Source organism: Triticum aestivum, chromosome 2D (assembly GCF_018294505.1).
Source record: "Triticum aestivum cultivar Chinese Spring chromosome 2D, IWGSC CS RefSeq v2.1, whole genome shotgun sequence".
Taxonomy (NCBI): Eukaryota; Viridiplantae; Streptophyta; class Magnoliopsida; order Poales; family Poaceae; genus Triticum; species Triticum aestivum.
Window position 1 is genome coordinate 638,665,649 of NC_057799.1, and position 11,938 is coordinate 638,677,586.

Consider the following 11,938-nt stretch of genomic DNA (forward strand, 5'->3'; position numbering starts at 1 on the left):
TCTTCCTCCCATGTCACCAGGCCCGGCTCAATTCCACCCCCACCGCGTGGATGGATATCTTCTGATGTAAACAACAGTTTCGCATTGAGAAACTCTGTTGCGTAATTTCCTTTTTTCTTCTGTACGTAGTTCCAACTCTGTTGTGTGTTTTACTTTTCTCTACAAAACGCAGGAGAACTCTCTTGCTTGTGTGTCATCTGTGAACTGTGATGTATAGCTGTCGCTGCTGTAAGGTACGGAGTGGAGCAGTCAGCAGTGCCGCCGCCATCGATTTGTAACTTCATTCACTCGATGTAGGCGACGGTGCAGCCGTAGTTGAGCGGGCTCTCGTCCTCGATCCTCACCACCCGGGGATGGCTCCGGAGCACGTCCAGCGCGCACTCCTTCACCGCGCCGGTGCCCATGCCGTGGACCACGAACAGGACCTGGTACGGCCTGCACCCGTCGATGGCCATCTCCAGCTCGTGAGACGCCTCGCCGACACGCATCCCCCGCAGGTCCACCGTGTTCCTCGACGTCTGCACCGCCGGGGCAAAGGAGACGCTGCCGGTCTGCGCCGTGCCCGCTGGAGACCGCTTCTGTGCTCGAGATCCCTGCCAAATTGCCACACCGTAGACGTAAAACATCAACATGGCAGAACAGGGCCTGGTGATATCAGGGCAAGATTGAAGAACCAAGGCTTGGTGATAGATAATAGACAACGTTGACCATACAACCAATCATACGCCGCCTACATGATATATGATGGGAGTTCAGTTAATTAAGGTGCATGCATGGATCCACATCCACCGGTCTAGCTTTGCATGGACCAATGTGTGCCCAGTCCAGCCTAGCTTGCTCCACACTGCATCTACCCGAACTAAAGCCGGAATCATCAATAGTACCAGCAATGTCAGATTCAATGCATCCTGTAGGGCTCGAGCTAACTCCGTTTCCCTCCCAAGATTGACATGCTAACATGCCACGTGTGGGACGGGGAGCGTACCGACATAAAGCAGGATGGTGGATATGCCATCAGTGCGTACGTGCGTGCGTGGCTCAAAAGATAATGGCCAGTTGGCTGGGGAACACATGATACCAGTCGTCTAATGGGGCGTCCGACGACCCAACTCGATGGAAAGGAACGATATATGCAAACCTAAAGTTGAGTCCGTCCTTCGGAGAAACTGGATGTGCTAGCCTAGCAGCGCAGATTTTCTGAAACGGATAGAACGAACCAGCATTGAATACACCATGTTTCTATGCACAACAGCACATGATGGGACTATTGATGAGTGTTAACGAGACCTGCTTTACCCAACTGAGCCTACAGATATTTGAATAGGGTCTGAGAAGAACTTAGATGCCAGTGAGAACCTCAGCAAAATATCATTTGAAACGTACATTTTATCAAGGACACAGCAGTCAAAGGGACACCATTGGTCCTTGACCACAGTTATGTTGACGAAATATATGATGTAAGTTATGTCAGTGGCTACACTAGGTTTCCGACATTTCAAACAGGTTTATCATGTTGCATGCCAAATGATGAGTAAAACCAAAATAAAAGCAGCTGGACAATCTATTATAGAGCGGATGCAAAGCGCACCTTTCCTTGTGCCGAGGAAGAAGCCGATGTTTCCTTCGTGTCTCTCTGGGCCAACTTCATCTTGTTATTCTTGGCCCGGACCTTTATTTTTCCATACTGAACCATACAGCTCCCATCTTCACTGAGTATCTCAACAACAGTGGCCATACTCCCGCCTCCCAGTCCTTCAACATACACTTTGTCGCCAATTTGAGGAACATATAAACTCTTGTTTTCGCCGTCGCTGACAGCAAACTCAGTTGGCTGGTGAGCAGCAGCCAATGAGGCGGTCGCAGATTCTGCTTTCCTCATTATTGAGTTGTACTGTTCAAGTTTCGAATTCTTAAGTTGAACTTCAAAGTTCTTGATTAGAAGGTCCATCTGAGACTTTACAGACTTCAACTCTTGTTGCACCTTTTGAGACTCTTTTGCCTTCAAAGCAGCTACTCGGCTATCTAGCCCATCAGCTTCTAAGCGAATCTTCAAAATCAGATTATTATCAAGTGAGGTTTCAACTTAAAGTATGAGAATCACTACTGTGGAAATGTCAAACAAGATAATAACAGTAAAGAGATGTACCTCATTGTAAAGATCCTCAACCTCTGAAAGAACAGATGCTACTTCATTTGCCTGGGACTCCAGAAGGTTTCTTTCATCCAGCAGAGAGCCGTAAAGTAAACCTTGGCGTTCCTTTTGTTTGTCAGGCAATAGTTTCTCAACCCATTCTTGTGCACGATCAAGTACTTTCTGATCAAAGCCAATTGACTTTGCAATGCTCAATGCATTTGAATTACCGGTACTTCCCCATAATACTCGGTATGTTGGTTTCAGAGTTTCCAAACAAAATTCCATTGCAGCATTCTCAAATCGATCATCAACAGCTTTAAGACGGCTTAGATCAGCATAATGGGTTGTCACGACAGCCAAGTTTAGTCTACTAGCAAGATACTTCAAAATGCTAGTTGAAAGGGATACACCTTCGGATGGGTCAGTACCGCTGCCAATCTCATCAATAAGAACAAGAGAATCTGTTGATACAACTTGTGCAATCTTGCGAAGACGTGATATGTTCCCGCTGAAGGTAGAGAGGCTATTCTCCAGAGACTTCAATCCAGAAAACAGTTTGCATCAATAAGCATATTTGTCCCGCAAGTGGTTAGAGAAACTCTCTTCAAAAGACAGAGACTACCTGGTGGTCACCAATGTCTGCAAGAACCTGATCAAACCATGGAAGCCTAGGCCTTCCTTTGGCCGGGAAGAACATTCCAGCTTTTGACATAAGAGAGGCCAATCCCAAGGTCTTCATAGTAGCAGTTTTGCCTCCGGTGTTAGGTCCGGAGATCACAACTATCCTAGTATCATTCTTCACATGCATGTCCAATGGAACAGGCATTGAAGGGACAGGGTGGTCTTCAGATAGCTGTTGTTGCCCCACTTCAGTTGCTTCAGTGGTGGCCGATTCTTCTGCAATGCCAAGGGACTGTTCTAGGAGCAAAGGATGTCGAATGCCTTCAATAAATACTGAATATGCGCTACTTGGGTCCGATTCACTGCTGTTATCCCTGTCACTGAAGGCAGGCCTCACGCCATTTATCCATAGGGCATATGAACCTCTAGCACAAGCCAGGTCCAGCTCCAGTATTTTCCCCATCAAATGCCTGATCTTCGTTCGGGAATCTGCTATTCTTGAAGTTAGCAAGCCCAATACTGCCAACTCCTCGGCTCTCTCATCGCCCGAGAGTTTTACTTCAGTGTTGTTCAGCTTGACGGCGTCCCTTGGCTCCATAAAGTAGGTCGCGCCAGAGCCACTGGAACTCAGAACAATTCCACCAGGCACCAAATGCTTGTGTGAAGCTTTAACACCAACGCACATTCTAGAGCGGCGCTTAGTGACCACAGGGCTATCAGCCCCGCCTGCCTGGAAAATCTTCACGGACGTATCTCTCAACAGGGATTCTAGCATCTCGGCATTCATCCTCCTTTCCTTGCGGATCGTTCCTAGTCTTTCGCTGGCCCGATCAAGAACCATGGAGAGATTGGAGTCAAGGCAGAACTCGATCATTTTTACAAGTTCTGTCAAGAAGTCGCAGCCCTGCAATATATCCAGAAGAGAGGTGTACCTGCAGAGGATGAACCAACAAAATGTCTTAAGATGCCACCGGTAAAAATAATACTGTACAACCCAAGCTGAGTTGCATAACTGGATATGGTCCAAACGGGGCACTGCATTCAAAATCTTAGCCACAAATTGTGTGCAATTGCACAAACAAACCTTCTGAGCTACAAGCTGAAACTACACTGATTCGAATTCAACAATGTTGTGTTTCAATATTCCCTACATACAGAAAATCGTTCATCAAGATGATTTGCTAACTGGATATAGTCCAAACAGGGATCTGCATTCAGAATTTTAGCCCAAAACTGCATGTCACTTGCACAAAGAAACCTTATGAGCTACACTGATTCGAGTTCATCGATGTTGTGTTTCAGTGTTCCAAAACTGCTTTGCGCTGAACCTACTGGGGTTGGTGGGTTTTGTGTCTGATGAAATGGAACCAGGGAGATTTTATACAAAGAAAATGTTGCATTTCAACCAAATCACTACATTCTAGCTCGATTACATTTCCACAACAGTTAAGCTGAACCAATCCCATTACCTCCCATCTGGCATCTCCTCGGCGAGGCTCTTCACTTGGTCGAACACCCCGCGCGCGGCCCGGAGGCTGCCCCCGACGCCGCATATCTCCCGCACGGCGAGCAGCCGGCCACGGGCGGCCGCGGCGACGACCGCGGACACGTCGCCGACGCCGCCGAAATCCAGCGGCGCCGAGAGCAGCGACGCGGCTGCGGTCTGCTCGAGCAGCCGCTCGCTCTCCTCCCGGCTCTGACCGACGGGGACCCGGCCCTCCCCGCAGGCGGCGCGGCCCGCGGCGGTGGCGGCGAAGTCGGCCAGCCGCGCGCACACGCCGCCCCATTCCAGCGCGGACTCCGCCTCCAACCGCAGCTCCTCTGCCTCCGGGACTTCCGACGTGGCGGGCGCTGCTAGGGTTCGCGAGGAGGCCGTCCGAAGGCGTCGCAGCGGAGCGTGTGGAATGCGCGAGAGGCGGGTGGGGAAGGAAACCGTAAAGGGGAGTGCCGATGGGAGGCGGAGGGAGAGGTTAGAGACGGCGGCGGCGGCGGTGGCCATGGCCGCCGGAATGGTAGTCGGAGCGGGAGGTCTCCGCTTCCCGCCGGAGACGGAGGTGGGAGTTGGAACACGCGGCCGCGTTCAGCCAGCCTTATCCAAAAACCCCATACCGCTTCATTGAGGGCTTAACGTACAGGAGAAATACGCCTTCTCCCTTCGTTTACGCGCAAACATTGCATTGTGCCTGAGCCTCTGCAAATTCGTACACAGTACAAAAACAGAGTGTCTGGATAATCCAGGAAGGCTTTTTTTTACAGCTGAAAATTCGTCGGGAAGTTATAAGAGTAGCAGAATAATTCACACTCCTCTCATAGATATTATCACAACTCAGAAGTTCAGAACTAGTACATCTTAATAATTCAGAGAAATAACCTACACTGGTGCTGTCCAATGAATGGGTGGGTATACACAATGGAGGGGAATTGATGCATGCACTGGATCCAATTATACATACATACTACATAGCGCACACGATCATATACGCTAGAAATCAGCGGGTAGCTCTACAGTTTTACTTGGCGAGGATGGTGGCGCCGCAGGCAGCCCCGGCGTGCCTCCCTTCGGCGAAAACCAGGTTCCCCCTCACGAAAGTCGACAGGACCTTGCCCGATAGCTCCTTCCCTAGGTAAGCCGAGATGTTCTGCAAACGAAGTGTGAAATGAGTATGGGTTTGGTTTGAATTGTAGGACTGTTGGAGCAGTGTAAAGTTTCATGGTTTTTTGGAGTCGGGAAGCGAACCCGGTGCTTGTGGTATACGGCATGAGTGTCGTCGAGATGGAACTGCGCCTCGGGTTTCCACACAACGATGTCAGCGTGGTACCCCGGCAGAATAGACCCCTGCGCAAAACAAGCGATGGAGCTCTTGAGTTTGATGATTTCAATCCGATCATTTGAAACCAACATTGCTTTTCGAAAATGTAAATATGCTATGTACTGTCTCTGTTTTATTGTTCTTTCAGAAGATAGTGGAAGAGTGAACTCCCCCGTTCTCTGTGTGCTAAGATGCACTGCTTACCTTATTCTTCTGCCCCGCAAGCTCGGCGGGCTTCTCGCTCCACCACGAGGCTAGCTGATTCAGAGTGATGCCGTACTTTTTCCCATGTGACCATGTTACAGGGAGCACAAACTGCAGCAATTTGTGAAAAAAACACAGTGAATTCTCATCAGTTCTGTATGTACGTATGCAGTAGTTTGGCAATATGACTCTGCTGAAAAATGTGCACGCTTACACAAACAGTTGAACCAAACTAACCTGCAGAGACGAGATACCTCCCCATGCCTTCATGAAGTTGCCTTCCTCCATTAGCTTGAGATCAGGAGTTGACGGTGAGTGGTCCGAGCTGAGCATGTCAATGTGTCCATCCTAGCATTCGTTCATGCAAAAGTTAGCCTAGTTGGAACTGTTGATCACAGGTTGCAGCGAGTCGGAATCGGGAAGGATAGAAGATGGCATACAAGCAGAGCTTCCCAGAGGTCTTCCTTGTTGGCGGCGTCACGTATGGGAGGAGAGCACTTGAAACGAGTGTCCCCATCTGCGACTTCCTCGGCCGAAAATGCGAGGTAGTGAGGACAGGTTTCTATAGTGACTTTTGCGCCGCTGTGTTTTGCATCCTGCAAGCGCAAAACTTGTCGGTGATGCACCGGCCAAGAGAACCGGGGAAAATGGAGGGTAAACTAGTATGTCGTCGCACCTTCAGAAGGTCGAGGGTAGTTTTTGAATCTGAGAGATGAACAATGTGAAGATGAGCTCCTTCTGACCGGCCTCCCACCTCGGTGTCCTTCATGGCACGTTTCAAATCTCTAACGGCTGATTCCTCCCTGGGTATAGGAGATCCTAGAATTAATTAGTGAACCTCTGTAATCCATTCACTCTGAATTGTTCAGTCAAAAGAAAACACGTGGCACTCTCCAGCTCATAGAGCGTGGTTACCAATTACATTTCGGCAAAATGTAAATTACCATGCTGGAGTTCTAGACTTCAGGTATGTTGCGTATGATCGAGGATCTAATTCGCCATCAAGCTCCTCATCGCTCGACACATCCGGTATGCGTTCTGCGTGGATAAGTAAGGGCCTTTTGTACTTTGCCAATGTAACGAGGCCCTCCTATAGTGCGAAAACGGGACGATGAACTAGTTTAGGGACTCCATAAGTAGAAGTGTGAAATTCTTGCCGAGGCCAAGTTTAATATGGCAGAGTTAAGAAAGCAGCGCACCTCGATGTGACTTGAATTTGTCATGGGGAAGTCGTTGATGCCAGAGGGGCACATAAAAGACTAGAACAGAAAAATACAGTTAGTTTCTCCTTCTAGTGTATGCATGCTTTGATAGGAAATGATTGAGCCTGTATTACTTGTTGAGAAACAAACCTTAAGTCCTAACACCCCTGCATTTAGCAGGCTCTCCAATTTGCTTGGGTTTAAGGCGTTCTCAGGTACAAGGCCTCCCCAAAACCCTATATAGGAAGAGCAAGCAAGCCAGTTATGAAACAGATTCAGATGGAGCATTACTGTTCAGAAAATAAAACCAAAATGCTGAAATTCTATGGATATGGTAGATAAGATAAATTCAGTGTTCTGACTCTTGACATTGCTAGTTTGCCATGATACTGAATCTTGCCACTTACCGACATCGACATACAGCTTATCCCGAGCTGCATCCACCTGATAATCAAGCATGCAAGTATTATCAGTGTTAGTTGCAGAAAAAGCTGGGAGGTGGGAGCAATCATGTAACTACTGAAACGTACAACAAGGAAACAGTCTGAACCTTGAGTTTGAGAGTTTCTTCAGAGACCGTGGAAGGGAAGCTGTTGAGAGGCATGTCCACCAAAGTGGTTATGCCACCTGAAAATGGAGGAATCAATTTGCGGAACTGCGGAGCAAGAGAATACATCTACTTAATTGCTAAATCGGTCTTAATCCAATGTTAGAAGAGGCAGTAATGTCGCTTGCTATATACGTTTGTTAACTTAAGAGGGAAATGATACTGTAGTTACTTAGCATATCAGGTTCAGGTTGCTCCTGATTAGCACAGACAGACACAGTCTGAACTCTGAACTCAAATCATAAAGAATGCGCACCTGCGGCGGCGGCTCTTGTGCCGGTGGAGAACCCCTCCCACTCCTCCCGTCCAGGCTCGTCGAGATGCGCGTGCCTGAAAGGACAAGGCCACCATGAAACCCAAGGCGAGTAATTATCTTCAGAGATAGTAATTTTTTTTTTCAGAGACAGTAATTCATTCAGTGACAGTTTGTTTGGCTTACACGTCGATGAGGCCGGGCATGATGACGGCGTCCCCGTAGTCGACGAGCGGGCGGCGGAGCACGAAGCTCCGGTAGTCCCCGACGGCGATGGCGTTGATCAGACCTTCCTTCACCTCAACTGCACGCGCACAAATCACACCTCAGTTTGACTTTTTCTCGCGCATTTCCATCACGTATCGATGGAACGGGGGTGAACGCTCGCGGCGATGGAGGCGGGATGGAAGGAGTGCCATACCTGCGGCGGGGCCGACGCGGCCGAGCGCGACGACCCGCTGGCTGGCGATCCAGAAGTGGCCGTGCGGGAGCAGGCTGCACCCTTCGCCGCCCAGGCTCTGCGCGCGCGCAACAACAAACAGGCTCCTCCGTCAGTCCCCGTAAAACCAAACCACCGCAGATTCGAGAGAGAGGCGTCGGTCGGTCGCCGCCGAGAATGAACGGCTGGACCTTGGAGAAGGGCGCGGTGTAGAGGAGCGCGGCCGCGAGCGCCGCCGCCACGGCCAGCAGCGGCAGCACCCTGCCCGTCCCAGCCGCCATCGCTCCCTCTCCTCCTCCGCGTCTGCGTCTGCGTGCAGCGGCGAGAGTCCCGTCCCCGTCTGCGTCTGCGTGCGTGCGCCTCGGTCCCGTGCGCGGCCACCACTGGCCAAGGCCAAGGCGACTTGCGTGCGCGGCTGATGCGGACGCGCGGGGGCATCACCCGCCAGGGGCACCGCTCCGTGCACGCGGTGCACTGGACCTGCGAGGGCCGGGATTCCTGCGGGCCTCGGGAGGCGGTGAGAAGGGTCCAGTGGACGGTGATCTGGGACGAGCGTGGGGGCAGAGTTTGTTCGGGTACGTCGTTGCTGGGTGGTGGCTGGCTGGATCCCTCCAAGTGGCCGGGGCCCACGGGGATTTGGAATCTTTTCCTAAGCAAGCGTCAAAAAAAGGCACACGAGATTCTATTCTATTCCAAGGAAAATAAATGGGAGATTCTGGTGCGGGTGGAGCTCATGTGACGGCTCTTCATTGGTTGCCCCTTTGCCGGTACTTGGAGGCTTCTTCTTTTTTTTATGAGAAGCGACGACTCGTGCGGCCACATTCACCCAACCCAAATGGTTAAATAATCCATTTCTTTACGAAATATCTACTCCATCAAGTTTTTAGACATGACAAAGCAAATGGTTTTCATGACAATTTGTATTACATGAGAATGGCAACTTTAGTCTTCAAGCACGGCAATTTTTCCCGGCAATAAATGAATTGGGGCGGATTTGTCATGTTGGCCAACTAAATTTGTCATCCTCAATAAACACAACTTGCCATTAATGCTTTGTCTTGCCTAAAAATCTGACGTTGCCTCGCTATTTGGGCCCGTTTGAGTACATTTTTTGTACTTTTTTGGGAGGAGTTGTTAGCATTTTGTACTTGCACGATATCGACGAATTACTTCTAAATAAATACAAAAATGATATGAAAGTGCAACGCAAATTCGTACAACTAGCAATGTTTATGCTAAATTCAGCACTCTTTCCGTTCGCATCGGGCACGTCACACTCTAGCTGCTAGGTGTCTGTTGGCGTCTCTTGCTTTGGCTGTGGCGAGGTGTCGTCCTCGACTTGTCCGTCCTCGTGGTCGCACTATGGATCATGTTCACCATCACCTCGTTGGTGGTCGCTGTCGAGCTTAAGGGAGGCATTCCGTCAAACAGTGACCGAGCTCCTAGGATGAGCTGCGGGGACTGCGAGTCGGTGAACGTGTGTTGGTACTGAGGTCGACAGTGTACGATGGAAGGCGGGCGGAGGAGGCGAGGTGTCGTGGCAACTATGTCTTGGGCTGACCGTTTAGATGGTCGGCATAGCAGTATGATGGCTTGTGTTGGGCCAGGGCTATGATTGCCCGGGAGCACCAGCCCGACGGCCAGCTGCGGAGGACGAGCTACAGCTGTGGACGCTGCCTTCTTGACGGTTGCGGGCCTAAAGCGTCACCCTTGTTGTTCAGCGAGCCAGACCATGCAAGTGGAATTGTACAAGTCTAACGGGACGCCGAACATGATGAAGGGCTCCATGGTCGTGGTGACAGCAGAACGTGCGGACGTAGGCGACGGGGGCGAAAAGGGCGTGCTTTGGTGCGAAAGGAGCGACATAACTGTGGAAATGTGGGGGCTCTATGTGAGGTTTTGAGTGGGTTCGGGGTGTTGAAGACTGACACAGCGGACGTCCGGACTCCCACCGGCTCCCTCGATTTGGGGCCGGCTTGTGAGATTTCGGATGGCTAAACACGGTTGAATCCAATTTCGTGATTCACGTTGAAGGCTTAATGGTGTCCAAATTGTCGGATTCAAATATTTAAATAGTTTTGGGATCGAACTACACCGGTGAACCGTGTCGGAGATGCCCTGAGCCATATGCGCGATACGTTTGGTCTGAAGGCAATTACGGGTGTTTGGTGTACTGCCATGATTAGATAGCAGAAACACTTGCGGGTGTCGATGCAGGTGGTCTAGATTGTTTTGTGAGTAGTTAGTTTTAGTGTGTTTTAGATGGTGTTGATGTGCCAGCGATTGATATACGCATAGATTGTTGGCATCTTGTAATATTGTTGCCTCTTGTATAAAAAATATGGTGCGTTATTGGCATATTCTAGAAGAAATACAAATAGGTTGCAAGTTTTTTGGAGAAAGAAAGTCTGGAGCTATGACAACCAGTGGGATTGCGTTCACCATCCGTGCGGGGCACCACACCACCACACACCACGGACGCAGCGCACAGGACCTAGCATAGCAATCTAGAGAGCCCAGATCCCAGTGATGGGCCACACTCTGTTTGGAACTTTGGATGCGTGGCTGGGATTAGCTAGGAGCCGCAGAAACAGGCCATGAGATTCCTTTTTCTGTCCTTTTATTTTAAGAGAAACAAATCGGAGATTCTGTTGGAGTGATGCGTGATGCGGATGGGCAGCTGGGAAAGGTGACGGCTCGCGACTGGCTGCTCGGCCTACGAGACGCAACGCAGGGACGGGCACCTTGCCCTGCTAGATTCAGCGCACCAGCCGGCGGCCGCGCTGAATCTCGCCGCTCTACGTCACCGTACGTAGAAAGAGAGATGAAAATTGATGCCGGGATTCTTCTCTTCTCCGGCCATCGCACCTCCCGCCCAGCGTCGCTCGCCCGTCTTTCTGTCTCGCTCGGCTCGTCCTTCCGTCCGTCCGTCCGTGGGTCAACTCCGTCATTTTCTCTCCTCTTTCTCGTCCGACCGCAACCCACATTCATGTTCAATTTATTTCTTCTCTTTCTTCTTCCTTCCTCTCGCTACAAAAATAGCCTGCTATAGCGTACTCAGAATTGTCTCGCTAAATAAATCAATGTACAATGTCTCATAAATAGCACGCTAATAGTGTATTTTAAGACCGGCGCTATTTTTACCTTGGTTCTTCCTCTCCCTCCTTCCTTCCTTTTTCCCTCCTTCTCTCGCTAGCCGTCGTCCTATGGTTGTCGCGGCCAAGTCATAGTCGGTACTTGAGATGGAGAGAAGGGACAACTCATACTACGCTCGATTCACCGAACCAAGATGTACAATGCAATGTTTGTACTATTATGAATGCTTTTTTGTATTTTTCTACACAAGTTATTTGTGTTTTATATCATGTATAAGTAGGGCACATTCATACTACTGGCAGTGTTTAGGCTAAATTCTGCACTGTTTTTCTCTTCTTCTTTTTAGCAGCATTTTGGCCGGGTGGGAAGGCTTAGGTCTACCAGGGGAAGAATAGAAGGTGATGCACTACCACTTGTGTTTCTGTTGGATTTTTGGGTTTTTACAATAGCATTCTTATTGGCTCAAACATTTCTTTTTTATTTTCTTGCCTTGCTTATTCCGTGTTGTGTCAACTCGCCATGCATGATGTGGTATCAAATAAACTGCCGGCCATGATTTTGCTCGTTGCTTC

The 11,938-nt window shown here is 49.7% G+C and overlaps 1 protein-coding gene and 1 pseudogene across 1 annotated transcript; both read right to left on the reverse strand.

Moving 5' to 3' along the window:
- Positions 1-84: 84 nt before the first annotated feature.
- On the reverse strand, positions 85-8,703 carry LOC123055233 (endonuclease MutS2-like; annotated as a pseudogene).
- Positions 4,221-4,884, reverse strand: LOC123055232 (uncharacterized). Its single transcript, XM_044479220.1, has one exon. It carries the CDS (start codon positions 4,752-4,754, stop codon positions 4,221-4,223), a length of 534 nt encoding a protein of 177 aa, XP_044335155.1. The 5' UTR covers positions 4,755-4,884.
- Positions 8,704-11,938: the final 3,235 nt, after the last annotated feature.

Bases quoted from the DNA above. Each gene is read 5' to 3' on its own strand.
- LOC123055232 (XM_044479220.1), bottom strand. From the start codon at position 4,754: ATGGCCACCGCCGCCGCCGCCGTCTCTAACCTCTCCCTCCGCCTCCCA.